Raw genomic sequence first — 25,737 nt, 5'->3', positions numbered from 1 at the left:
TATATAGTTAAAGTCTACTATAATTTATATAATAATAAGTTTATATAGTTAGAAGAGAAAACTCTAAAGAAGATATTTTTCTAACTTCTATCTCTTATTACGCTATACTTAGAAGAGCTAGCGCTATAGAAGTTTTATAGATTATTATAGAGATATAATAGTACTTACTAGAAGTAAACTAGATTTTTTCTAAAAGTTAGTTAAATACGTATAGCTTTTTAATTACGTAATATATCTTAGTGTAACTTTACTATAAGGTATAATATACTATAAAGAATATATATATAAATTTTTATAGAAAAATATTAAGGTTTCGCTTAGTTATTTAAGAAAAACGAGTTAGTTTTCGTTGATTTTCGTTGCCAAGAAATCGTGGGGGGTTCGATAATATAGAGGGTTCGATAATAAAGTACGTTAACTAGCTTACTAGTCTACTATCTATTAAAATATATATATTTTATTTTTAAGTTTTTATAACTATTTAGAAGCTAAAAAGCTAGTTAAAGGCTACTACGTTATGTACTGTATCTGTTGTCTATGCGCCAGGTAGGGGAAGAAAGGTACAAATACACTTCAAGCTTACAAGACATTGTATAGTTAATAGACGCTAGTGCGAGGCAGCGGATGGAAAGCGTCATAATGGGGTAGCTTAGGCACATCACTTACGATACGCGGCGAGTACGGAAGCTACACCATAATCATGGGGGAATTCGTTTACTTAGAAGACTGCTACAGGCATCGGGTGGGATATTCTCATGTATCTCTGCTACCGCTGGACACGAGAACTCTGTTGATGGGATTGATGAACACGTGATTGAGTCTGCTTGGTTCTTTCAGACACGGTGCTAGCGCCCAATGGAAACTTTTTGTAAAATGACCACCTTACCAATGTGTTGACGGGGTGGTTTTGCGGCCTCCTTTCCAGGCGGTGAATGTACCGACACGTGCTAACGCGCCTTTTCCGTATTGGGAATGTTTACCGAAACGGTGGCTGCAGCAACTCAGACGCGACGTGGCGCGACAACAAAACACCTGGGCGCCAAAGTATGCGACTATCACAATACCTTGAACGAGCGCTTGTGCGCCATGGCGGGTCATTATAATCATTTTCGTGATCCTCGACTCTGCGTCGCTCCTACAAACGACAGCCCCTACAAGGACGACGAGCGAGACCGAGTGCAGGAGCTGTCGCGCAAGCGGCCCCGGCCGGATTGCGAGACCTCCGCTTTTGAGCGCCGGGAGGCCCAAGAACAGACTCATGTTCACACCATTATACCGCCGAACGCAGGTGATCTTGGCAGGCATGGCGTTCCGTCAGCCATAACAGGTATATGCTAAGCGCACTAGGGCACCTTTCAGTTCCCCGGATGAGAAGACGTTCCTCCATGGCCGGATCGAGGAGCTGAATGATCACATTGCCGCCCTGCACGGGGACAACGCCAGGTTGACGGCGGAGAAAGCCAAACTCGCCGAAGACAAGGCAATTGTCGCCAAGGACAAGGCCAACATCAACAGGCGACTCAAGGATATAACTAAGGACCATGCCGGCATGGTGAGTTCTCACGCGAAGCGGGTCGAAGAGAAAGACAAGGTGATCCAGGAAAACGCGACACTGCTGCAGGAGAACGCCCATCTGCTGCGTGCGAATGCGGACCTGCGCGCGGAGAATACGGGCTACGTTCAAGATATGCTCTCTCGAGAACGAAGGATTAAGGAGCTCGAGGAGCAGTTGGAATATGTGAAGGGAGAGAGGGGTCCTCTGCAGGGATTCGATGATGCCACGATGGTTGTTGGACATATGGAGGAACGGGGCCGTCAGAATCGCCGAGACCAAGATCGAGACGGGATTCGCGCTAGGAGCCGCTCTACGATGCGTGGCCACGAGTGGGACAATGGACACAACGCAAGCGGCGAAAGGGAGAGGGGCCGAGACCCGGATCGAGCGCGGGGACGGTCGAAAGCTCCCACAGACCGCGGAAGATCTAGGGCACCTGGAGACTATGGACGACCAAGGGACCCTGGTTACGACAGGGCACAATCAAGACACCGCGACAACGAGTGGCGACGTGATATAGACGGCTCTCATTGGAGGCGCGGTGATGACTCGTATCATCCTCCTCGTCGTGAGCGTAGTCGTGCTCCGTCAAGCCGGACTCTGTTCCAGGCCGGCAAGCTACCACCCACTGGTCCGAAAGGAGATTTGAGGAGGAGCAATTGAGTGACAGAGGGGCGATTGAGATCCATATACACCCCTTTATGGATTGGCTTAAGATAAAGCTTAGGATCAAGAGCATCAGAGAAGCAAAAATTGTAAAACTTCCACAATGGTAACTAACCTACATTGAAGAGGACCATAATTTCCACACACCCCGCACCATTCTCAAGCATCCAAGAGAGTGACTCGACATGGATACCCATCCTTTGGATGCGCTGCGCCCTTCTCAACCTGATATGCCCTCTCCCCTTCAAAATTCTCAACCTCTCTCTTCTTCAATCCCACCCTTTCTGCCCACCCCTTCGGCCTAACACCATCCCATTCTTCATATGCAGGCTTAATCTCAAACCTTCTCACTGTCAGCACAAGCACGACTCTTAACTCCAGCATGGCCAGATTCTGCCCAATGCAGTTCCGCGGTCCATGCTCGAACGCTCGAAATGCACCGGCTGGCGGGTACAGTTCGTGTCCCTCTTCGACCAGCCACCTCTCGGGCAGGAACTCTTTGACGCGGGGCCAGAGGAGTGGATGATGATGCAGTTCGTGGTGTTGGATAGAGATATGAACTCCCTCGGTGGGATACAGAGTGCCATGGCGGCCCACAAGGGGCACGCCTGGTAAGCCCGCTTTGTTCGCTCCCGCGGGAGGATAAAAGCGCATGCTCTCCTTGATTGCGGCGACGGTGTAGGGAAGTCTGTTCAAGAGGGATGGCTCATCGGTAAGCTGCTGAGAGGCATTGCGCGGATCCGGGCCGAAGATGCTGGCATGCTCCTCCTGCATGTGCTTCAAGATATTTGGGTACTTGGAGAGCATGTGGTACGTATATACCAAGACGCTGGTTGTCGTGTCATGGCCAGCGAAGAGGAAGAGGCGCATCTGCCGCGTCGCATGTTCAGCAAATGTTGGATCTAGCTTTGCTTGCGCGATATCCTTGTCTTTGAGCCGGGAAAGGTAGTCTCTCAGTGCTAGCGATATCACGGATTTCGAATCCTTCGGGGTCCCATTAAGACATTCCCGCTTAACTTCCTCAAAACGGGAGTTGAGCTCCTTGTATACGTATTCATCCATGATCTTGCCGTAATATCGTAACGCAAAAGGGCGAATAGGATGAAGATGTTGGAAGGGGTTTCCGAAATTGGACCAGCCGACGATGCTGCGAAGCGAATCCGCAAGGGGATTGGGAGCGCGTTGGTAGTCGAGATCATCGTCCCTTTGCTTGTTAGCACTCGTCGATGACTGCAATGGATACGCACAATGCAACTTTGATGATGATGTCTATTGTCAGCCTTGTCGCGATGTCTTCCAGAGGAAAGGGAGAACTGGCGCGTTCTCGTAACTTCTCACAGAACACCTCGCCCTTCTCCACGATTGCAGGTACTTGTCCCATCAGGTAACCGTGCGCAAAAGCCGGATTGAATACGCCTCTCCACTGCTTCCAATCTTCCCCATTCGTGGTCAATATATTCGGTCCTCCGATAAGAGGGTCGATCGTAAACTTGTACATCTCTGGCTTCGAGTAGACCTGTTTTGCGGAACTAACCTGCATGGCTACATCTGGATCGTTGACAATGAGGAAGGTGGTGGCAAAGGGCCACAGATCGACGTAAAAGATATCGGCTTCGCGGAACTCTTCGCCCATTTTGTCCATGACAACTGGCACAAACAGATCTGGGGGGTATCGCTTCTGGTACTGGCGAAAGAAGACAAGGTGACCGAAAAGCCAGCTCCATGGCGGCATAGGCTAGGGCCGTCAGCAACAGGCTTTTCAGATGATGGAGTGTATTACTGACAAGACCAAGCGTAGTTTGTTGACGCGCGAGCGGTTCCCGTGAAACTTCGTCAAGGCCCAGCACACGCCAATCGCAGCCACTGTGAGCACGACTGCACCTGGTGATGCTACAGTCATGATGAAAGGTGGTTTCTCGGTCGTAGGGCTACCTACGGAGTCGATCAGAGAAGTTCGGCAGTAAATGTGGAAGAATGAGCGGGTGGCGTCCTCTTGGTTCTCGATCTGCTGATGTGGATTCCCGAAATCTATTGACTTACGAGCACTATGTGGGCGCGATTGCGAGAATTCATACATGCAGGTGCAGAATGCGTATGTGCGATAAAGTGGGCAATTTCTGACTTTTGAGGTTGGTGCCACAGCCTTTCACTCCAACGCGGCACAGCACGGTCGGCAAGCCTTGGCGCGTATTTGTATCACCAAAATAATTCCCATGAGTTACCTTAGTGGACAGGTGTAATTGGCCAGTCCTCCCGCGACAAAGCCTCCCAGCTCGCTTCGCAACTGCGTCTTGAGTGACGTTGCAGACGGCATCACCGTTGCGAACGTCCCTGGATCTCGCTATCTCTCTCCGCTACCTCGCTATTTATTCGCCTGCGATCCTGTGTGCCTTTCTTATGCTGACAGCATCTCGGCACGGCGAGTACTTTCTTTCCTGTGTATTGTATCGGATTGACGGGGAACAAAAGTACTTCGTTTGCGTATTGCCCTCCGTCCGCGTATACTCCTCCGTCACTGTCTACTTCAATAATGTTGATTACGAGTACTTCTGGGTTTGGGTCGTCGGCCGGGACGAGGTGGTCAAATGTGACCCCGTAGTAGTCGATGCAGCTAAGGCGATGGATAATAGTCAGTTCCCATAATCATCAAACAGCCGACTTCAGCAATCGCATTCTTACTCCTGTGGTATTCCTCCTTCTACTACCCAGGCCGGGTACTCATCCCGCACCACCGGAGCCGCCTCATCTCCTTCCCCCCCGTACAGTTTCTGATGTGTAAGGCTCGCAAGCTTCGGCCCTCCTGGCTGTGGAAAAGGCCCGATCGGATGCCAAGATACGTTTGGCAAAAGCTTCTGTATGGTCTCCAGCGGCCCTTGTATCCGAATTCTAAGTGGCTTATCGGGTGGTGGTGGATGATAACGGTGAGGGGGGCGATTTACACATGGGGGAATATAAAGCTCGAATGCCATTCTGCGCTGCCCATTATTCGCTTTTTAAATGAACAAACGGGTAGTGGTGGGGTCTGAGCATAGAGGTTGGGAGTGTGATGCAGTGGAGTGGAGCCGAGCGACGTTTTTAGGGCTGTGGCCAAGGCTGTGGCTGATGCATGTGGCGGAAACGGACCATGCAATGCGCTTGGCGGAGCGGGGCAATCACATGGCAACAGCAACGGCAACGATATCGATGCAGCAAGCAAACACTTTTGGACAGAGCGCTTCACATTTGTGCTGTCAATATTGGACGCAGCTTTGTTTACTTACTTTGATACCTATTATCTTGCACGGCGATCTACCTAGCCAACAGACGGTCAACTGGAATCGGGCAGGCGGAGAGATCTCATCTCCTCAACAGGCGGGCCTCGGTTTCATCGCTTCTCAAACTTTCAAGACTGAAAAATATTTACGATATACATCCAAGGGGTACAGTAAGCCCAGTGGTTGCCTGAGAGGATCCCTCGTCTGACACTGATCCAGAAGGATGTGTACTGTAACCACCACGTACTGGGAATGTGGTCACATCAAAGGCAAACCCGTAGTAACTTCTACTTGCGACGACCCTGAGCACTGTGTTAAAAATTATGTCGAAGGGCCTGCTGCTCCTGGAAACTGCGGCGATGCGAAATGCAATACGCCTCCATCCTCTTAGGGGACATTGATGAGGGTATTATGGCCGCAACCCTCCGGGCTGTCGACTCGGCGATGGTCGGTCTGCATTAGGAGCGGCTTGTGTTGCCATTCGCGCAAGAGTGCAATCAGGACCTCGAGGATTGATTGATTGATTGATTTTTCTTGACCTCGAGGAATCAGTGTAGTATGAAGGGGCGTAATGCATTTGCTCTCTTAAGCGACTACCGTTGGCTTGGTTGATTGACGACGTTTGAAATTCGACATCATTGTAAATTGGCAAAAGCCCTCCTTACCATTCCGTTGCAATGGCCCTGCTGGCACTCCCCACATAGATCACTCCTGTGTGGGCCATCGCTCCATCCTGAGAAGGAGGGATGTCCACCTGCACCCCTTGCCCCTTTTTGATACGATAAGCGACTTTTTCTGCATATCAATGATCCAATTCTGGTTGACTCAGCGTTCCGCAATTTATGCTCAGTATTCTCTGCACCTTCCGCCGTGGCGTGCAATATCTCCGTTCATATGTGTAAGGACGCCAGCGACAAGCGCGTCATTACACACTTTATGGGAAGACGCTGGAATTGGTTAGGGGAGTAGGACGCGGCGGCTGTGGCTAATATTGTAAATGTTAAGTGTGCTATAAGAAGTGCAGAATAGAGGGAGAGTAATAATCGGGAGAGACGATACGGAGGAGGCTGAGCAAAGGGACGCCCTAGGGATGAGCGCCTTCACTGGCACCTCTTTTATATCCAACCTGTTCGGTCAATCCATTGCCTGGCTTACGTCCCAAGGGTCCTCCCTCGCCTCATTCTAAAGCACATAGCACTTGGGGGGGACAGGATTGGTCGGCGATGAAGGCTGTCGGGGATACACGGGGTAGGGGGTGAAGGGGGCAGCGCTGTCATCGCCGTCGTAGTCGGACTGCGAGAAGTAGACGGAGAGTCGTGGGGGCAGTGGGGTGCGGGCTTGCGCAAAGGGCTTCTCGTTCGGTCGGCGGGGCGTTAACAGCGAGTCTGGAAACCCAGAAGGTGGTGTGGTATTCTGATGCGCTGTTAGAGGAGCCTGAGACATAAACATAGCCGTAAGTTATGCTAATGGCCGTTACGCAGAACCGATCGCAGATTCACAACCTGGTTGACTCAGCAATAGCGCCACACAGCTGCTGGGCCACATGACGCGCCTGTGGCTAATGCTCTTGCCGCTCCCACCCCTTGGCTATGCCTGATCTAGGTCTCGTGCGTCCTGCTCCGATTCACGCTATAGAGCCTTTTATGTCCCTAGGCATTGCTACCGCTCGCTACTATCAACTGCAAGTCATCAACGCCACGTCCCGATCCCTCTTCATATGCACTTCACAAGGGCATGGCCGGAGCGGGTCGGCCGTCCTCCCTGCTAGTGCCATGAAGGTGGTCGGTACTTGCAGATTTGTCTTCTGCTGAAGCCTTACCGCTGCATCTCAGCCTTACCGTGTCACACCATGGGATGTGCAATCAGCCGCACGCCGCCCCGGGCGTCTCTATCCCTCCCTTCAACAACACTAATGAAGAGTTCAGCCTGCCGCCGTGAGGCTTGGATTTCCGGAGAAGTGGATAGTTCACTCGTGGTTAGACGCTTGAAAGGCTTCATGCCCCAAGTTCAGTCGAATTCTTCTCCCAGGAACGGTCGAAACTTCGTAACAAAAGATGGCTAAAACAACAAAGCCACAAAATTAAAGAGCATTCGTGATTTGGCGTTACAAGGAGCCCCTCTATCTCAGTAGTCATGCACCTGACTTGGTCAAACCGTCATACCAAATCTATAGTAATCCTCAAAGACGTTCCACTTCATGAGGAACAGTCTCTGCAAATCAGGATCCTTGAGAAGCTTGCAATCAGCCTTGTGGCCCTTCTCTTTCCAACCAGCAATTTGACAGGACTAGTCAACCATAGGGTTAGAGAGAGGCCTCGAACCAACCAATGGCAGAATGGGGTTGCCATACCTTATCGCAATACCAGAAAAAGCCGCACCTCGAGCACTTCTTCAAAGTGGCCGCTTTTTGATTGCATCCCTGGCATGTCCTCACACCTTTCAGCTCTGTTGCGTACTGCTGTACCTTGTCGCTTAGCGTCAATAGTTCGTCCAGCGGGAGGGGGACGATCTGTCACCAAAACTAATTAGCATGAGAAGCCTTAGCTGGAAAAGAGGAACTCCTTAGTTCAGGTGACTTTACCTTAATTGCCGTTGGATTCTCGTGGCGAATCCCTACAGAGAGATCTAGAAATCCGTGCTGCTCTGCATATAGAATCGCAACCGTGAAGCCTTCCTGGATATATGACGGATCTACTTCGAGACCACGACTCTCGGTGTAGAAAGCAATTGGAACTTTACGGCCGGCCTTGTCCTTGACGATGAGCCTCAGGCGCATAAAGTTCTCAACGTCAATAATCTCGGCCAGAAAGCACCAGTGTTTGCGCGGCCTGTACGAAAACCCATCAGTACTCTCATAGAACTCCAAACTGATGTCATTCTCTTCAGGCAGATCATCGAACAGGGGAAAGGCTGTTTCGCTCCGCAAATCAGCGTACTGCGAGACCTGTGTGGTGTTCTCCCTCCATAGCCAGCGTTCGAACTCATCGTTAGCGAGCTCTTTTGGGACATCATCCCCTGTTGTTCTCCATTTCTGCGAAAGGCCATGCGCTAGGTGCTGGGTTGGGTTTGTAGCCAAGCTCTTCATCCTTTGTACCGTTGGGCTGTCGTTGCCCTCCAAAATTTCCCGAGTAGAAGCCGCTCGCTCTGCAAAAACTCTTGCCCTTGCTATATCTCCATGAGTGATGGCAATCTGGAACGCATCGTAGTAGGCCCTCGGAACACTCGCATCAGCGAAGCCTTCGTCATGGACTAGATCCAGCAGCTTATGTACGTCGTGCAGGGTCTGTAAGGGGGCAGATAGAATCCCCGTACCACTACCAATTGAACTGTCGAGCCTGTGGATCTCGTCCCATCTTTCGTCGCTCGTCTTGCGTTGGTCAAGGGGTAGGGAGCAGAGACTGCAGGAGCAAGTAAAGCAGAAGTCGGTCTGTAGAGCTCGCAGGCGAGCGCTGCGGTTTCGACGGGCGGTGAGGTAGAATATTGTGATCTCATCGCCTTTCGAAATGTCCCGAATGGCATGGATCGTGAGCTTCTGGAGATTATCGTTCCAAGTGTTCTGGGCGTTCGGATTGCAGGAGTGATTGATGCGGGACGATTCTAGAAAGATACCGCCCATCGTCGCATTGGATCCAAGAGGCAGTGCGTTAGTTCGGACTCTTCCAAGCACTGGACCGTCTTCATCCTCAAAAGAGTTGTGCAAAGAGAGGAATGTCTGCCGCTGTTCTTCCGGAAGAACGGCAACCTTGTCGGAGATGGAATCACGGACGCGCTTCTTGGAGTTTCCGCCTTTGGGGACCTTGAACAATGGGAACTCGGAGAGAATGCGTGTGCCTTTAGCGATCGTCGTTGCCGCGATGAGGCCATGGCTTTTGCCAGGAATCGCTTCGATAGTGTATAAACAATTACAAATTGCGCTTTGCATCGGAAAGCCTGTCGTTACTTCCGATATGTACAAGGACAGCGTTCTGAAGTCTCTGAAGTCTGACGCCTGGTGTTTAAAGATCTATCGAGGACCCGTACATCATTTTCCCAGATAAAAATTCATCGAATGATATTTTCAAACGCATGCCTACGTGGGTCAAGCTGAATGGTCTGCCGGTTCGTGACTCAGTGCTGCTATTGGTGAGTATCCGCAGATTCAGAGTCAGCGCTAATGCAGTACGACGATAACGGACGCAGTATTGTTACTTGAAACAAAATAAATAAGTATAGTATTAAGTAAAAAATACGCAGATCCTATAGTTATGACGATGGATTATTTAGGAAGTGGTCTTGAACGCCGAACTTGTTCTGCTCTATGGTCTCCATCAAATATCCTAGTTTCGCTTCGTGTCAACTCTGGAGCATATCAGTACAAACAACGCCTTGAAGCCTTACCTTGGCTGACTTGGTCCCGTAAGTCCCCGTTCGGCCTATGGAAGATATGGTCAGTGCCAAGTGTTAACCCAGATTATGACCTGTTCAGCACCCGCGGGCCGGATCGCTTTCAACCTCGCGACATTCCGGACCGGGTCCATGGCGACAAAACTCTCACTTTCGGGGGGCACCTTTACATCTGCTGGTTACCTTCGACGACTATGCATGCTTAGATCCAAGAGATATAATCTATGCTCTAGGTGCACTAGCAGGTACTCCCCTCATTACTTACCCTACAAGTCTCGGACCAGCATTAAGCCCTGATCGGAACCTTACTATTACAGTGAAGACGATAATCACGAGCCCAAATTTAAGGTCCATTTTTGGAGTTCGAGGCTACTCGTTGGAAGGCATACCTTTCGCCGTCGATCACTCTGAAGATCCGGCACGATGCTATATATCCTTTGCAGCGTCAGCAATCTCAAGAGGCCATATACTGTGGATACTAGTCCAGGCATGCGGAGCGGACATATCAGTCTGATGCTAATCTCCCCTCTTGGGCCCCAGATTGGCAAGCGCCTAGCCTTGATGCGTCGCCTCTAAGTCACAAATGCCGAGTCAGGCCTGTTCGAATCGGCGCTCAAACGCTGACCATGGAAGTGGTCGCTCACGTGCTAGACTGGCCCAACTTGGGCTAGTTCGCGAGCATCTAGAGGCGGGTTTCGTTCACATGTGGTGACCCTTCCCGCTCAGATATCGTCGGATTTGGAGCTTCGCTTCGGAGCGTCTTTCAAGAAACGCTTGGCCATCATACTTCCCTGGAATTGTGCCACAATCTCATCGGACATATTTTCGATCTATCGCCCTTCCGGGCGTCTAAAATCAATACTCTTTTGCGGCACAAAAGTTCAAATAATTTTCACGATTCAGTTAAAAAGAGTGAAGGCACATTCTTTCGCGAAGCTTTTGTGCAAGCTACTCGATGTTGCCCAATGAAGGGATTGCCTGGAATCGTCAAATTCGCTGATTGACGAATCCAATAGAGCCATCTGTCTCACGACTCTTTTTACCGGATCTTTCGAATGGTTGCCGAGCGTACCGATTCATCAAGGGTGCTACTTGGGTGTGGGCCCGAAGATCTCGGAACCGGAAGACCAAATTGTCGCCGTCGAAATCGAGTCGCGGGGCAATTTTTCGCGGACTGGGCTAGTCCTCCGCTGAGTCGGCGTTTCAGACTTCGAGAAACGGCTACACAGATATCGCCTTGTTGGAGACGCCATTTGGGTGCCATGACCTAGGAACCGACGCAAGGCGTGCATGGATAACCCCGGAAGAGCATCATTTAATGTGTTCCTCAAACTCTCCCGATCGCAACTTTCAAAGGCAGCATTATAGCCACAGTTTTGGGGCGAAAAACCCGACCCTCCAATTGATCTGAGTGTGGCGAACGAGACTTGGGCATGGCACGATGCCAACTAACTCATGCTTCGTTAGAATTATGATCATGCCGGCATTCCCTGACATAGGCTCTAAAGCTGCAGTCCTGGTATTCGGCATACCAAAGAACCGAAAATATTTGGCCCAGGTGTGGTTTCGAGATGCGGTGCGAAATTCAAGGAGCCGGTGTCGTAGCTATAGCCTGTCGCTTTCGATTTGACCGGGGCCCCCGGCTGCCAATAGATAAAGCCTGCAGGTGCTATTTCCAACTGCCGAAGAGTCCAATCATATCAATGAGTCAACCTCCGTTGTTTCGGGCTCAGGGCGTATCGGCGGGGTTTCTATATCTATGCCCGCAGATCCGCGGTTTCTTTCATGATTTAATTATGTCGTTTCTCAGTCCTCCGCACTGACCATCCACGATGCAAAGTCCAAATGAGTCCGACCATCACGCAATGTCGTATGTTGCGCGCGACAACAAGATCACGCCAGAGACAATCGAAGTCGCGGCCGCCAGCAACCCAGATGCGATTGCGCTTGCAAGGTCAGGCAAGAAGGAAGTCCTTACTGTACATCCACTCGAAACTTCGAACTTCTCCGATAAGATCAATTGACGATCAGCAGCGACGATTTGGTTTTTGGTCAATGACTGGGTTCTCCTGTGGGTTGATGTGCACGTGGGAGGGTATGCTCGTCGCGTTCACGCTCGGATTCGCAAAGTTAGTAGACGCCGAAGGCCGCCAAGTGCTTGCGTCCAGCCATGGAAATAGCATTACTGACATCTCAGCAGCGGTGGACCCGCCGGCCTCATTTACAGCTTTTTTATTGCTTGGTTAGGCACGATATCCGTATTTATTGTCATGGGTGAACTAGCTTCCATGATACCAACTGCAGGAGGCCAGTACCACTGGGTTAGTCTCCTGGCGCCAGAGTCATCTCAACGAGTTTTAAGCTATGTTACCGGTGAGTTATAATGGTATGTTTCTAATCTACAAAGGCCGTCCTAATTTCAAGAACAGGGTGGATTACCGTAGTCGGATGGACGGTCGGAACTTCAGCAATAGCATTTTTCGTCAGCTCGCTAATCCAAGCATTGATGGTACTCAACCTAGACAACTACGACCCTGTAGGATGGCAAGGAACACTTTTGTTCTGGGGCGTCCTGTTGATCAGCTTGGTCATCAACGTGGCATTCATGAACGTGCTTCCCGCCATCGAAGTCGCCATTCTAGTTCTCCACGTGGTAGGCTTCTTCGCCGTTCTACTCCCGGTAGTGTGCTTGGGACCCAGGTCCCAGCCTTCTGCTGTCTTCAACACGTGGCAGAATGCTGGGGGCTTCAGCTCGCAGGCCTTGTCTTTCTTCGTTGGGTTGAATGGCAATGCGATAGCCTTTGTGGGCACTGATGGACCCGTACATGTGAGTTTCATGTCGAACGATTGTGCTCTTCCGCGCTCACTGGCTCAACAGATGTCCGAAGAGGTGCGTAACGCAGCAAAGAATGTTCCACGATCCATGATCTATTCCACCCTGCTAAACGGCGTCCTGGCTTTTGGAATCTTGCTCGCCGTACTATTCCATATGGGCAGCATGGAAGATGCTATGAACAACGCACCAAACGGCTTCCCGTTCATCGCGATTTTCGCCTCAAGCGTGGGATCAAAGGCTGGTGCTACGGCAATGACTTCCTTGATCATTGTCCTGGAGCTCTTCTGTTGTGTAGACTCTGTTGCAGCAGCTTCTCGGATGATGTGGAGTTTTGCAAGAGACCGGGGCCTTCCCGGGCATGCAACTCTGAAGAAGGTACGCACGCCACCAGGACTCGCCTAGCCAATTGGTGGATGATTAATATAGACACCTAGGTCGACGGACGCACTACAATCCCACTAGCTGCAGTAGTCGTCGTTTTCATTGGCGGCTTGTTGATCGGCCTCATCAACATCGGCAGCACCACGGCCTTCAACGCGGTGGTATCCATGGCCCTCGAAGCCTTCTACTCCTCGTACCTTCTCGCATGCGGTATTCTTCTCTACCGTCGTATCCGTGGAGACATCCGCGATCCTGATACAGAACCCACCAAGGAGCGTCCATACGAGTGGGGCCCATGGCGATTGAAGGGTCTACTAGGAACCTTGAACAACATCGTGGCATGCGCATATTTGCTTCTGGTTATTTTCTTTGGTTACTGGCCAACTATGCTACCCGTAACAGCAGCGAACATGAATTGGAGTTCTACCGTTCTTGGGTCCGTAGCCATTTTCAGTATGGGGTACTACCTCCTACGGGCGAGAAATGGATATACGGGGCCGGTGGTCGAAGTGAGATTAGTTGGTTATGATTAAGGGCCCGCCGATAGAGGTTTCTCGCCTTCCGGTCTTGTCTCTATTCCAAATTTGGTGTCTAAATGTGCATAATGCTTCTCAACGAAGAAGAGCAAGACGCCCAATCCGCCGAACGTAATCGACACTCCCCAACTGAAATTCAAGGCTTTCAAGAAGACGGTAATGACTTCTTCTCGCACGCTCGGCACCAGTGAACCGATATATGTGCTACTCGTAAACTGATAGGCTCGTCCATGTGACAGTGTCTGGCGCGCCTGAGGGTCGCTAATGCGATTGGCAAAGCGATCAAAAGGGGCGTTTAAAATGATACCTGGAATGTCGGCACCCCAAATAAAGCCGAAACTCCTGAGAACCGAGTACATTCCAGTAGCCGCCGCGACATCCGACTCATTTAAGGAGCTGAGCATAGCCGGTAACACCGTTGGCACAGTGACTCCTATCCCGATGGCATTCAAGGCTAGGAAAACTGCCCAAATAGCTGTTTTTGTGGACGAGGATAAGAGTAGGGTGAGTCCGCGTCTAGGGTCGAGAGAAGGAATCCAAAGAGGTGAATAGGTCGATATACGCCTAGCCTCGCCAGCAGTTGGTCCGCGACAGCTGCGGATGGAATAGCGAAGGCTTCGAAGACGAGGTAGTTGGTCCCAGCCTTTAACGGCAATGTTCCGAAAACAGCCTGCCAGTACAATGGCCATGCGAATGCGAACCATGTCGTGAGGACTGATGAGAGGAACACAAGGCCCAACGCGCCGATAGAGGTCCTATTGCCAATGATGTGTTTCGTAACTGTTGGTTTTTTACAGTACTTCGAACGATCGAGGCCATGGAAAGCAATCCAGCCGACCGGCCAAACAGCGAGAGGGAGGACAACGTGCCACGATCTCCATGGGAACACTGTGCCACTGAACACCAATCCAAACAGGATCGATGTCAACGCTCCCATGAATATCCCATTACCGATCCAATCAACTCGAGCTAAAGCTCGAGCCCGTGTGGGCTCCGCGCGATGCTGGAGTCGCAGACAAACGATCATAAGCATCAGAACCAATCCAGAGATCGGCACGCGTAGATAGAAGATCCACCTCCAGTTCTTCTGAGCGATGGCACCGCCGACCGGCCGCCCGACAACTGCTCCCGCAGCGCACCAAGAAAGCGTGAAGGACATGTACTTGCCCCGCCGGCGGAGCGGCACAATGTCGCACACGATGACCTCCATGAGCAGCATAATCCGGGCGGAGCCTACTCCCTGGATGGTTCTTCCAGCTGTGAGCATACCGCTCGAACCTGATGATCCAGCGACGGCGCTGCCTATTCCGAAAGTTGCCACAGAGGCGATCATTGGCGCCCTTCGCCCAAAGGTGTCTGATAATTGAGCGATAAGGGGTTAGAAGACCGTCCGCACGATCCAGAACGAGTTCGCGACCCAAATGTGCTTCTCTTCAAGTCGGATTTCGTTGGCGACGTGGGGCAATGCGATGTTGACTTCTGTGCCGTCAAGCGCCGTGAGAGGCATATCGAGAAGATAACCAGCCAGAATCGCACACCTTTGAAGAACGTGGATCCGGTAGTACTAGATAGGATCTAGCAGGTCGTGATAGAATTCAAGCGCTAGGTCGTCGTCGCCGTCTGTCTCTCGTATTCTGAATCGTACCTCTGAAAGACCATCCAGAACGGTATAGCACCAACACCTATCACCCCAGCAAGACAGCCGTAGAGAATGACAAGGTACGGATCTTTTGATACTGGGCCTAACGCTACGCCGATTACTGAGGCCAAGGCTACTGTGAGCTGCCCAATCGATTGAACGAGCGACTTCATGTTCGTTGGCGCCTCTGAGAATGAATATTCGTACAGTGCCACCAGGCCAAGACTCTCACCGATAGCGAGTAATAGGTATAAGGGTATCTGAAGCCAGACTGTGATGTCATTTGGTCGTCTTTCGTGAGATGCAGAAGATCCATTGTCAACGGCGGCGGAGCAAGCGAGAGGATGTGAGAAGCAGGGCCCACGGGAGTAGATGAAGTGTTGTAGGCCAGCTGCGTAGGCCAAGGCTATTCCAATGACGAAAAAGCCAATTGCCATTCTCAGAATAGGCCCAAAGGCAACTTTCCACTTTCGCATGAGATCCTGGAGGAGGTGGATGATAGGCATGACAAGGACAACGGCGATAGGGTTGAAGACCTGCAGCGTATCGTTCGAGATACCTCCAGTTTCCATCTGGCTTGCCTGGGAGACAAAATTGTTTCCCGCTTGGTTGTAACATAGCCAGAAGATCGTGAAACAGATCATAACGCGACATGCCGTCAAGCCCCGGCGAATCTCCCCAACAAAGCTTGACGTCCAAGAGTTTGCTGCCTTTTGCGGATGGATCGATGGGTCAGCCGCAGACAATCGGAATCCCGAACGGCATGCTATCAGAAGGACACGGTACGCTTGTGAGAGGGCATTGCCCTGAGGGGGAAGCTTGACGAGACTCTTGTTGCAGATGAGCAGCGCGGCAACGCAAAGCGCCATAATGCAAGTCGGCATGAGAAACGCGACCCAAAAGCCGACATGCTTCTCCAGCAGTGTCGTAGGCAGCATTGACATGGCCGCTAGATTACCAAGCCAGAAGAGGACGTTGAACAGGAACTGAATAGTCACCTTACGGTCAACTACAGCCAGCTTATCCTTAACGCGCACAACGGTCGGTTTCGTGTCTGGCACTTGGTCACCGATAAATACAACCATGGTGGCTGTCATCCCGCCTTGACCTATGCCGATGAGTATCATTGCTGCCGCGAGGCCTCCGACGCGCGCCCCGTGGTCAAGCGCTGGTGGGATCGATGTCAAGATGAGTAAGGCATAACCCATCATCAAAAATCCCATGCTCACTATCATAGTGGTAAATCTTCCAAGTCGGGAGTCCGAGAGGATGCTCATGGGTAGAGGAGTGACATAACAGAAGAAGAGGAAGGCAAACTGAATCGTTGTCGCCTTCGATTGACCGAGACCTAAAGCGCCGGGCAGCAAAGGGTTGCCGCGGGGTTTCTGGATGTAATTCTCTGTACATGTCAATTAGTGTACGGACTAGATCGCACTTTCGAGACTTACGGAATATAGCCGTTATCCCGTAACGAGCGAAGTTCGTCGAAGCACAGGCAACGACCAAGATCCAGGTTGCCATAGGTACCTTTCCTTTGATATGGGGTAAATCCTTGATCTCTTCGTCTGTCGCCTCTGGAGGTTGTCCTTGTTCCTCATCTTGGCCATATGAGCGGGCAGTGTGACCAAAGGCAGAGGCATGTTTGTTGTCGTGGACCGGAGTGTCCGATTTGCTTCGAATGATGCTGACTTCAAGAGAACCTGAGGACTTGTCCTCGGAACCACAACGCGCGCCACTGGTCGCCATATTGCTTAGCGGTCACTCTTCGGTCCTAGGCGTAAAGTTCGGGAGGCGTAACGGAGGTCGATGGGGATGGACGCCACAGCCGCTCAGCGCTGATGCATGCTGGAGTTAGCTTCAACGGTGCGCCGGTCAGATCATATTAGGGCCTTCTGCAGCTGTGCGTTGATTGGTGACATGGCGGGATTGCAGATCGTAGCGTATCACGAGTCGGCAACCCCTCCACTTCACATTGACGGCGGTCCTCCAATCATGTGAAAATATCATCAACCCCAGTCTATATGCTGATGATACACTGCATCCCTTTTTCGGGTACTGGCTGTGCCGCTGTGCCGCCATGACTCCAAACACCCAACGCAGGGCGAGTCAGAACTTCACAATTTTCGGCCCCAATGGATCTGCGGTTGTACGGCACAGTTCATATGCATATTGCATGGATCGTGGACCATCCAAGCGAGGCGCACAGGATGCAAGTAATCTATGTGGTTTAAATCGGGAAGGTAAGGTGAGGGAAGAATTAAAACGGACACCGACCCGCTGGAACACGAAAACTTATCATTACCCTAATGCATGAACGTTATCAACACCAACCTCGGAAGCCTCCGAGAGGACACCAAGATCATTCGATTTGAGGAAGGTAACGAAAGCCCCCGATCTGCGAGGTTACGCTGAGCTATGTGGAAATGTAGAACAATTAATTAGGGTTTACGATATAAGATTGCTATATTTGGAGTCAAGACAACATGATCCCTAGCATTGATCGATTTCTACCGATTGCACTGTAGGAATCACCCTAGTCGATCTCTCGAATGGTTTCGTCTGTAGTGCTTCCGTTTTCTATGCCTCCATTGGACTGACTATCATCGAGATCGGCGGAAAAGAGCGATGTCCTGGTCAGATCGCAAGACCGGGAGGCTTGGAGCTTGCGTAAGCCCCATCAAGAAAGATCACCCTCGTCAGGGTGCAGATTCTTCTCAAAGGGTCCAGGCTTCACTTTGTACACCTTCTTCTTCAGTGCTCGCGAGCGAGACCATTTGTCGATGGCATCCCAATTCACACATTCCCTCTCTCCATTGGATATTAGATCCTTGTTGGGATTTTCGTGCGAATCTGCGATCCAAGTCGCAGCGTAAACAGAAACGTCAGCGTGACACATGATGGTTCGTCGGATGTACTCGATACAGTGGGCTACTCCAGTCAGTACATCGCGCTTGATATTTGAGTATCCGGACTGGATAGAGGGTTGCCCTCACTCAAGTGGCCGATAACGCGATCATCGTGATCCATTCCGGCTGCAGTCATATTCGCATAATAGTAAGACCTCAAGGTTGATCTTCGCAAGGCTTCCTACGGAGCTGTCAGCTCCAGAAGAGTGCTGATAGGGGATGCGTAGCTTACAAGACAATGGAGTTCGTGGTACACAGAGAGGACTCCGACGTAGCCGCCGCCAGAGACTCTGACGATCCTGTCATCGATCTCGACGTTTGATTTGTGTAGCTCTTCTTCTGTGGCTTTGAAGTTCATGGCTAGCATTTATTAGTGAGAGTCGTAGAAACGCTATAAAGGTCTCTGTGGTAAAGGGCTTACGTTCGAGTAGGCGCCTCCAGTTCTCCTCAGTATCTTCTGGGTTTCCAACGTAACCCTTGTGCACGAGGTCTTCGTGCTCCTCATGGAGGGGCTGGCGTTCGTATTTTATTAGTGGATTTACAGGTGCTACATGATGATTAGAGGGCTGTTCAAGATTTTCATGCGACTGGAAAGATACTAACAGTAGATCTGCGCCCTATGATTCCAGACGGTCGAGACGAGTATTGGTAACGATACTGCGACGTATAATATGGCGATGACGTTCTTGATCGAGGGGAGAAACCGTTGAAAGTTGGTCTCTGGAGTCGCTGTCTCTTCACTCTCGAGTTTCTCGTCCAACAACGACTCTTCGTAACTGACATCACGCTTTGGCAGAAGCTTGTATAATGTTTTCTCCATTTTGTCGAGTCAGAGTGTGAAGGAGGCAGTTCGGGTTCTGCGAGGAGTCCCGGGCCTTGGTCGATCGATGTGCGCCCGGGTTGACGACGAGTACCAATAAATGTGATGCACGTTACGTGCAACTCTTAGACTACGCTTACGCCGAATGAATACGAGGACCCTGATGAAGAGAAGATGCCAACGATCTGATTGGTTTTCGTGCCTGCCAACATCCTAGATGGTTAATCTACTGGTTGAAGTCCGACAAGTATCTGGTGCTCTGGAACGTGATTCAAACCGTATGGTAACGTATCAGAGAACGCTCCAACCGTAAGGTCTCAGATCACAATATATAATTGGCCCCATAGATGCCAATCCCGAGTCGTCACCCGAGACGCCACTTATGGTTGGACACTTGGTCAAAGCTGAGTGATCTGTGAGGGGTATAAGGATGGTCAGTCGGACTCCTTCTCGACGGCGCGTCGTCAGTCAGTCCGAGGCCCGCCGCATCCATCTTGATCAATCTTCCCGTCGACTACAGAACTCCTAGGCACCATGAAAGCTCAATTCTTCTTTGCGCTCTTCGGTATATTGGGTGCTTTGGCCGCACCTTTACCAGCCGGTATGTGCTGAGCCATATCTGAAATCGTCCTCGCTCTGAAGCATCGTAGATGAGGAAATGGACAATGTGCTGGTCCCGATTCAAGCTGATGGCGGAGTCGACTACTCTTGAGGCTGCGTGGAGAGATTGGATTCTGGATGGCGACGACGAAGTACGTTGCTTGCCAACCGTTTCGCCGTCATCCGACGCTGATCGTGTGCCTAGCTTCGGTGATGTCAACGAAGAGGATTAGAAGCGTGCCGCCAGATGGCAGAATGGGATAGCTGAGTGAGGTCGTAGATCTATGATATCTTTTCGATTCCATGATTCATGTCCCTCTACCAGAGTGATGTTCGAGGATGGCAAGACCGGCGTTGTCCGCCTCAAAGATCTCTCGATCGCATGTAGTTGTCCGACACCCGCCAATGCCGTGAATCTGCCCTCGTATGCCCCTACCCGGGAAAGCTTCCGAGCTTCTATTTCAGGAGCGGACGACAATGTCGACGAGACTCGAAATTGGGACGCTATCACAGCTAAATGCGGGCCATCCGGCGCCTCCCGAGAGCGACTACCGGCTGCATGGCACAAGTCGACGCTAATGCGCGTGAGACGGAAAATCACTAAGGGCATGGGTACGCTGTTAGCGTCTTCAAGGGTTCTGTCCAATGATAACAGCACCTCTAAAGCACCCCGCTTTATCTAGGCCCCGGCGAAACATGCTGTTATATGGAAGTAATTCTTTGCTGGCCGGCGAGTGGTCAAACCCGTCAAGGGATCAAATTGAAGTGTTGGAGGTTTGAAGATCAATAGCGCCCAACAGCTTGGGTATTGCGGCGCGGTTCAATCTTCATTGTCCCTGCTTGAAGTTGTGCGTGTGCCCCGGGGCACTCTCAGACTCGACAGGGCTTTGTTTGACAGCCTCATGTTATTCATTTATTCAATGCTTATCGCGGAAGTCAATGCCGTTCCTACCTACTCTCCAAATTGCCGCCTAGCGGTTTGCGTGAACTGCCTTCCTTATCACGACGTTGTACAGCGTCTGTCGGTAACCAGTAGAAAGACACCTCACCCATGCGCAATGCCACTTTCCGACGAAACCTGAGGAAATCCTCTCGGAGCCCTTGCACCGGGCTCCCGTCACTGGAGGTGCCGCGTGCCCGTCTTTATCCACGATATTTGTAGCGATACTCCACAACCGCAGTTTCCAGCATCAGCAGCCTCACTCCTTCTTTCGCCTTTTGGAACCGCTTTGCACAGTATGGCATACGACAATCGAGACGGGCTCATAGCGGCCGCCGTAATCGTGCAGATTCTGGTTCTAGGCATGGTCGCCTCACGATTCGTGTCGCATCGCATGAAGGGTCTGAAGTCCCACACTTCAGACTACCTGATCATAGTCGCAGCCATCTTATCGACCGCCCTTGCGATCGAACAGATCTATTGTAAGTTTTCACACGCTCAAAGGTCCCCAAATCTGCGTCTACTTACTCGACCTGACACACATTGCAGGCGCCGCCAACGGCATATTTGCGGTTCGAGTCAAGCCATTGGCGAAAACCAACCCCGCCGCTGCAACCGACTTTCTCTATCGGCTACGAATGGTGTGCATCCTTCCTGGCCTTGCTTCACTGAATCTGCTGACAGACTACAAGCACAACTATTCTTTCGTCGTAACCGGAATTCTCGCCATCGGTTTCGTCAAGACATCCGTATCTTTCTTCTATCTCCAAATTTTCAGCACCCCCAACTTTCGCCCCTTCGTCATCACCTGGATAGTATTTATGACTCTTTGGACCATCTCCTTCTTCACCGCCTTCATGGCCATCTGTGGCGACCATGGCATCTTCTCCGCACGATCGCATATGAATCCGGCAGTGCAGAACAGGGAGTGTGGAAGTACACGGAAATTAGACTTCGGAGTGTTGATCTCGGGCACGGTTTCGGACTTGATCACGGTGCTGCTGCCTATCCCAATGGTATGTGTAGCACGATGCGCGAGACCGCATAGTTTGCAAGGACTTACGCATGAGACAGGTCATGACTTTACATCTTCGTCTGGCGGACAAACTGTCCATTATTGCCATATTTCTCGTGGGGCTGCTGTACGTATAAACTTTCTGTGGAAATGGAAGAAGTGCTGACCTTCGGCAGCTCTGTAGGAGCCAGCACTGCCAGGTCGTACATCGGCATTTACACCAAGTTCGCACCGAAAGACAAGATCATGGACTCGGGATGTACGTTACCTCAACCCCTCAGATCTCACCCACTCATTGACTCTTCACAGTGGGCGTTACCGCAACCTGCGTCTGGACTCTCATCGAGATCCAAGTCGGCATCCTCGCTGCGTGCGCACCGACCATTCGCCCCGTAATGCGTGACCTCGTTCAGAACGGAATCTTTGGTAGTCTGGTCAGCTCCGTGAGCAGTATTGTCAGCAGGAAGAGCTCTAGAACGAACATCCACGGTTCAGATGACCATGTTGTGCGTCATTACACCAAGGGCGACGTGGACACAGAGGAAAGCATTCAATTGCACGACATGTCCGGGGCGAACTCTGCGAGTGCGGAGCGTGTGGATGGGGCCGATGTTCCCAAACATGGTGCAATTCATGTCTCGAAAGGCTACGCAGTGGGTGGAAGGCATGACTGAGTGGGGTGCTGGAATTGAGCGCGAAGATTCATAGGTTGGTGGAGGGCAATGGTGGATAGAGGGTGGAAAGTGACCTGAACGAATTACGAAAAGTTCCCAGTACTATCTGCGTTTCGATTTCCCTTTGCGGTGTTTCCGTGCGTCAGACCTTTGCTGTAAGTCGTTGGAGCTGTTCCGGGCTGGAATCGCTCGCCGAGATCCTTTCAGAGCGGTCTCCTACCCCAGATGAAGCGCATCGGAAAGTATGCACCTGTCTCGCTCAACTCCTTCTCGAGCTCCTGTACCAAGGAATCGCATCGCTCATCTGGCAAGGGTTTGATGGATGGGTCCAAACCTGTCACTTTCAGCGTGCGTAATGTCCACAGAGTTGGAGGCGAGCGAGATGCAACTCACCCTTTGCACCAGCTGCAAAACCCTTCGCAATAATCAGGTCGGCCTTTATGCCTAACTTTCCCAACTGCTCATCCGCATTTCTCTTCCCTACCGCTCGCATCGCGGTCCTTTCGTGCACCTCCTCGAGGCCCGCTTCCTCCAACCATGACTTGATCTTCGGCGCCTCTAACGTAGCTACCCCGGACGCTTCGCACACAGCTCTAATGCACGCCCACATGTCGTGATAGCGCGGATTCTCCGCCTCCGGAGTCGGACACACGCGATCGCAGTCTCCAATCTGGATCCAACCGCCGGGCTTGACCAGCTTGATGTGCTCGTTGACCGCGGCGCGCTGGGCGGCACCGGAACCGGCAGCGATGAGAATCATGCGCATGTTGACGAGGTCGAAGGCACTGTGCCAGGCGGGTGGGGCAGCATCTTTGACGTCCTGCTTAACGAACGTGATGTTCTCGGGACTCGTCTTGGGAAAGAAGGATGCGTTGATGTCGGTGCCGGTGAAAGTGTGCTCGCCGAGAGGTGGGGTGGGGACAGAGGATGAGACCTCGCGCATCCAGAGACCGTCCGCGGTGCCGACGTCAAGAACCGCTCGCGGCGCGCTGGAGAATTCGAGAGGCGCGAAGACTAGCGTTCCTTCCGTCGCCTGCTTGAATCCAAGGTGGTAGATTGTCAGTCTACCAATGTCGCTGCTGATGTCTTGGTCTTTAGCCTGAAGGTACCATTCTGGGGAGGAGTAGGCAGGGCCTGCCATCTCTGAGATTTCGATCTTTCTTGTGTCTTGCAGGATATCGTGTGCGAGACTAGAAAAGAGTACTATATTAGGCGAAAGTCTTATCTACAGCATTGTAGTATAGTGCAAGTAGCCTCTAGTAGTAGATTAGAAATATTTTATAGATCTACTCTACTTAGTACTAGTAAATACTAGATTATCTTAGCTATAAAACTAAAAAGCGCTAATATACTTTATATAATAGTCTAGCTTAGTATTTACTAGAGTTATATAATCTTACCTAAGTTATATAACTCTACCTAGCGTCTTAACGCTTAGCTCTCTATATATAGAGAGCTCTTAAAGTATTCTTCTACTTCTTATCTTTAGATAGCTAAATTTAACCTAACCTACTCTACTAGTATCTCTATTCTTATAGCTTATAGAGATAGTACTACCTATAGCTAACTTACCTAGCTAGGTATTCTAGAACGCTTATAGTAGTAGAGACTATAAAGCTAGCTCTAATATTATTTAAAGATTAATATCTCTTTAGCTAGAGATAGTAGTATAATATTAGACTAAACTAAGTAGCTTTATAAAAAGTGTTTACTAATAGCTATACTAAGAATTAGAGCTATAAGAGTCTAATTACTTACTCTAAGAATTAAAGCTATAAGAGCTCTAATTACTTATCTCTTTAGTACTATATAAGACTACTAGTAGATCTAGTTAGTAGTAGAAAAAATACCTTTAGTAGTAAGCTAAAGAAAGCTAGAAAAGCTTTATATATAAAAGAACTTCTATAAAACTTCTATATATATTAAAGTTATTTATATTAAGTTAATATAAATACTTTCTAGCCTATATAGAGTAAAACTAGAGAGTTAATATAAATACTTTTTATTTATATAGAAATATTAATATTAAGTTAATATAAATTATAATATACTTTATAAATAAACGCTTTATATAAATAAACACTCTATATAAATAAATACTCTAAAAATACTAAGCTTTTACTAAATACTACTATCTTTATTATAAAGCTCTCTATAAATGCCTAATTAACTTTAGATAAATTCTAAATATAGCTTACGCTCTAGACTATTTAATAGAACCTAGAGCTAAGCTTATAGCGCTCTATAGCTCTCTATAATATAGAGTAGAAGAAAGTCTACTATTAATACTATAGAGTTACTCTATAATATAAAAAAATACCTAATTTAATAAAGCTTATAAAAAATAAAGAGTAGGTAATAGTTAAGTATATACTTAATCTAGACGCGTAAGAATTTACTCTCTAGCTTACTACTATTTAAGATATAGCTAATAAGCTACTTACTAAGTAAAAGAAAAAGGTTATAGGTAAGAACTAGCTAAATAACTTTATTACGTACTATTCTAAGCTTAAAATATAGCTTAATTATAAGTATAACTATTAGAAAGTAAAGTAAGAAGATTCTATAATTATTTAGATATAGTTTAATCTAGTAGGTAATATAAAGATAAAGTATAGTATTACTAATAAAGATATATATAATTTTAATAAATCTAGCTTTATAATAGAAATAATATTACCTTAGATAGTAGTTACTAGCTCTAAGAGATAATTATAACTAAAGAGTTTTTAACTAGATAATTATAAGTAGATTTTAGTAATTATAATAGTAAGAGTAGTAGATAATATATAGATTCTACTATTTCTTATTATTATAAGTAAGAACTACCTTTTAGTATAGTATAAAGGTAGCTAGCTACTATATAACTAGGTTATAGCTATCTCTAAAAGTAGCTAGATAATAAATAAAGTTAGTATTATATAGTTAAAGTACTTTAACGCGTATACTAAAAGTTATATTATAGATATATATTATCTACTAATTTTAGATAGCTATAAAAGCTATAGCTTTATTAAATTCTAGTAGTACTATAAAAAGAATAAAATTATAGCTTTCTATATACTAGTATATTTATTATACTTTTTATAGCTACTTAATATTAGCTACTTCTTACTATTAAAGATAGTATATAGCTACTAAGTTAAGATTCTAATATATAGCTATATTAACTATATTATAAAAACTAAGTTTCTATTTACGTTTTATATAGCTTTTTACGCGTTAATTATAGATAATAATATTAAAGTAGAATTTAAAGATACTAGCTTAGTTTTATTTAATCTAGATTTAGTAGTATTAAAGCTTAAAGTTTAATTACGTATACTAATACTTTCTACTACTAATACTACTACCTAGAAGTATAAAATACCTAGTAATCTTATTAAAGTAAGGTTCTAATTAACTCTAATTTAATTAAAAATTATATAGTATCTTAATTTATTACTAACTTATATTATTATATTACTTAATTAGCTTAAGAAAAGTAATAAGCTAATAGCGTATTAGCTAGTACTTATAGAGTCTAAAGTTA

The 25,737-nt window shown here is 48.8% G+C and overlaps 10 protein-coding genes across 10 annotated transcripts; 3 read left to right on the top strand and 7 right to left on the bottom strand.

Moving 5' to 3' along the window:
* Positions 1 to 1,037: 1,037 nt before the first annotated feature.
* BU26DRAFT_236661 (uncharacterized protein) lies at positions 1,038 to 2,299 on the top strand. Its single transcript, XM_033820945.1, has 2 exons — positions 1,038 to 1,301; positions 1,348 to 2,299. Exons 1-2 carry the CDS (start codon positions 1,087 to 1,089, stop codon positions 2,216 to 2,218), a joined length of 1,086 nt encoding a protein of 361 aa, XP_033675369.1. The 5' UTR covers positions 1,038 to 1,086; the 3' UTR covers positions 2,219 to 2,299.
* Positions 2,297 to 4,273, bottom strand: BU26DRAFT_470662 (cytochrome P450). Its single transcript, XM_033825353.1, has 4 exons — positions 4,262 to 4,273; positions 4,006 to 4,153; positions 3,469 to 3,956; positions 2,297 to 3,425 (listed from the first exon to the last, which is right to left on the bottom strand). The coding sequence occupies exons 3-4, from the start codon at positions 3,951 to 3,953 to the stop codon at positions 2,381 to 2,383; spliced, it is 1,530 nt and encodes a 509-aa protein (XP_033675368.1). The 5' UTR covers positions 3,954 to 3,956; positions 4,006 to 4,153; positions 4,262 to 4,273; the 3' UTR covers positions 2,297 to 2,380.
* Positions 4,274 to 4,302: 29 nt separating this feature from the next.
* On the bottom strand, positions 4,303 to 5,190 carry BU26DRAFT_470660 (uncharacterized protein; the record flags this gene model as incomplete). The annotated part of the gene is made up of 2 exons (XM_033825352.1): positions 4,303 to 4,832; positions 4,901 to 5,190. The coding sequence occupies 2 exons, from the start codon at positions 5,188 to 5,190 to the stop codon at positions 4,535 to 4,537; spliced, it is 588 nt and encodes a 195-aa protein (XP_033675367.1). The 3' UTR covers positions 4,303 to 4,534.
* A 2,377-nt stretch (positions 5,191 to 7,567) lies between these two features.
* Positions 7,568 to 9,446, bottom strand: BU26DRAFT_497949 (SET domain-containing protein). The gene is made up of 3 exons (XM_033826314.1): positions 8,057 to 9,446; positions 7,826 to 7,984; positions 7,568 to 7,761 (listed from the first exon to the last, which is right to left on the bottom strand). The coding sequence occupies exons 1-3, from the start codon at positions 9,395 to 9,397 to the stop codon at positions 7,624 to 7,626; spliced, it is 1,638 nt and encodes a 545-aa protein (XP_033675366.1). The 5' UTR covers positions 9,398 to 9,446; the 3' UTR covers positions 7,568 to 7,623.
* Positions 9,447 to 11,723: 2,277 nt separating this feature from the next.
* Positions 11,724 to 13,640, top strand: BU26DRAFT_497945 (amino acid transporter; the record flags this gene model as incomplete). Its single annotated transcript, XM_033826313.1, has 6 exons — positions 11,724 to 11,837; positions 11,893 to 11,987; positions 12,059 to 12,231; positions 12,288 to 12,685; positions 12,737 to 13,069; positions 13,129 to 13,640. The coding sequence occupies 6 exons, from the start codon at positions 11,724 to 11,726 to the stop codon at positions 13,606 to 13,608; spliced, it is 1,593 nt and encodes a 530-aa protein (XP_033675365.1). The 3' UTR covers positions 13,609 to 13,640.
* A 425-nt stretch (positions 13,641 to 14,065) lies between these two features.
* BU26DRAFT_611649 (MFS general substrate transporter) lies at positions 14,066 to 14,944 on the bottom strand (the record flags this gene model as incomplete). Its single annotated transcript, XM_033836078.1, has 1 exon — positions 14,066 to 14,944. The coding sequence occupies one exon, from the start codon at positions 14,942 to 14,944 to the stop codon at positions 14,066 to 14,068; it is 879 nt and encodes a 292-aa protein (XP_033675364.1).
* Positions 14,945 to 15,213: 269 nt separating this feature from the next.
* Positions 15,214 to 16,996, bottom strand: BU26DRAFT_442712 (MFS general substrate transporter; the record flags this gene model as incomplete). The annotated part of the gene is made up of 2 exons (XM_033824518.1): positions 15,214 to 16,649; positions 16,699 to 16,996. 2 exons carry the CDS (start codon positions 16,994 to 16,996, stop codon positions 15,214 to 15,216), a joined length of 1,734 nt encoding a protein of 577 aa, XP_033675363.1.
* Positions 16,997 to 17,927: 931 nt separating this feature from the next.
* On the bottom strand, positions 17,928 to 18,704 carry BU26DRAFT_442634 (uncharacterized protein; the record flags this gene model as incomplete). Its single annotated transcript, XM_033824514.1, has 2 exons — positions 17,928 to 18,178; positions 18,578 to 18,704. Coding segments are annotated over 2 exons (378 nt in total), but the record flags the coding sequence as incomplete, so codon positions are not given.
* A 1,739-nt stretch (positions 18,705 to 20,443) lies between these two features.
* On the top strand, positions 20,444 to 22,303 carry BU26DRAFT_470651 (uncharacterized protein). The gene is made up of 6 exons (XM_033825351.1): positions 20,444 to 20,998; positions 21,066 to 21,157; positions 21,209 to 21,532; positions 21,591 to 21,658; positions 21,708 to 21,790; positions 21,841 to 22,303. The coding sequence occupies exons 1-6, from the start codon at positions 20,815 to 20,817 to the stop codon at positions 22,203 to 22,205; spliced, it is 1,116 nt and encodes a 371-aa protein (XP_033675361.1). The 5' UTR covers positions 20,444 to 20,814; the 3' UTR covers positions 22,206 to 22,303.
* BU26DRAFT_526023 (uncharacterized protein) lies at positions 22,301 to 23,378 on the bottom strand. The gene has a single exon (XM_033830648.1). The coding sequence runs from the start codon at positions 23,344 to 23,346 to the stop codon at positions 22,549 to 22,551; it is 798 nt and encodes a 265-aa protein (XP_033675360.1). The 5' UTR covers positions 23,347 to 23,378; the 3' UTR covers positions 22,301 to 22,548.
* Between the last annotated feature and the right edge of the window lie 2,359 nt (positions 23,379 to 25,737).

Source organism: Trematosphaeria pertusa (genome assembly GCF_010094035.1).
Source record: "Trematosphaeria pertusa strain CBS 122368 unplaced genomic scaffold BU26scaffold_30, whole genome shotgun sequence".
Classification (NCBI taxonomy): Eukaryota; Fungi; Ascomycota; class Dothideomycetes; order Pleosporales; family Trematosphaeriaceae; genus Trematosphaeria; species Trematosphaeria pertusa.
Note: the sequence above shows the minus strand (reverse complement) of the source record. Positions and strands in the feature narration are given on the sequence as shown.

Excerpts from the sequence above, each read along its gene's own strand:
- BU26DRAFT_236661 (XM_033820945.1), top strand. The coding sequence starts at position 1,087 with ATGGCGGGTCATTATAATCATTTTCGTGATCCTCGACTCTGCGTCGCT. Across the intron at positions 1,302-1,347 it reads AACGCAGGTGATCTTGGCAG|GGCACCTTTCAGTTCCCCGG; the intron begins GCATGGCGTTCC and ends TAAGCGCACTAG.
- BU26DRAFT_470662 (XM_033825353.1), bottom strand. The coding sequence starts at position 3,953 with ATGCCGCCATGGAGCTGGCTTTTCGGTCACCTTGTCTTCTTTCGCCAG. Across the intron at positions 3,426-3,468 it reads ATCATCATCAAAGTTGCATT|GGACGATGATCTCGACTACC; the intron begins GTGCGTATCCAT and ends TAACAAGCAAAG.
- BU26DRAFT_497949 (XM_033826314.1), bottom strand. The coding sequence starts at position 9,397 with ATGCAAAGCGCAATTTGTAATTGTTTATACACTATCGAAGCGATTCCT. Across the intron at positions 7,985-8,056 it reads AGAATCCAACGGCAATTAAG|ATCGTCCCCCTCCCGCTGGA; the intron begins GTAAAGTCACCT and ends TTTTGGTGACAG. Across the intron at positions 7,762-7,825 it reads TTTTCTGGTATTGCGATAAG|TCCTGTCAAATTGCTGGTTG; the intron begins GTATGGCAACCC and ends ATGGTTGACTAG.
- BU26DRAFT_470651 (XM_033825351.1), top strand. The coding sequence starts at position 20,815 with ATGGCATACGACAATCGAGACGGGCTCATAGCGGCCGCCGTAATCGTG. Across the intron at positions 21,659-21,707 it reads ATATTTCTCGTGGGGCTGCT|CTCTGTAGGAGCCAGCACTG; the intron begins GTACGTATAAAC and ends GACCTTCGGCAG. Across the intron at positions 21,791-21,840 it reads CAAGATCATGGACTCGGGAT|TGGGCGTTACCGCAACCTGC; the intron begins GTACGTTACCTC and ends GACTCTTCACAG.
- BU26DRAFT_526023 (XM_033830648.1), bottom strand. The coding sequence starts at position 23,346 with ATGGCAGGCCCTGCCTACTCCTCCCCAGAATGGTACCTTCAGGCTAAA.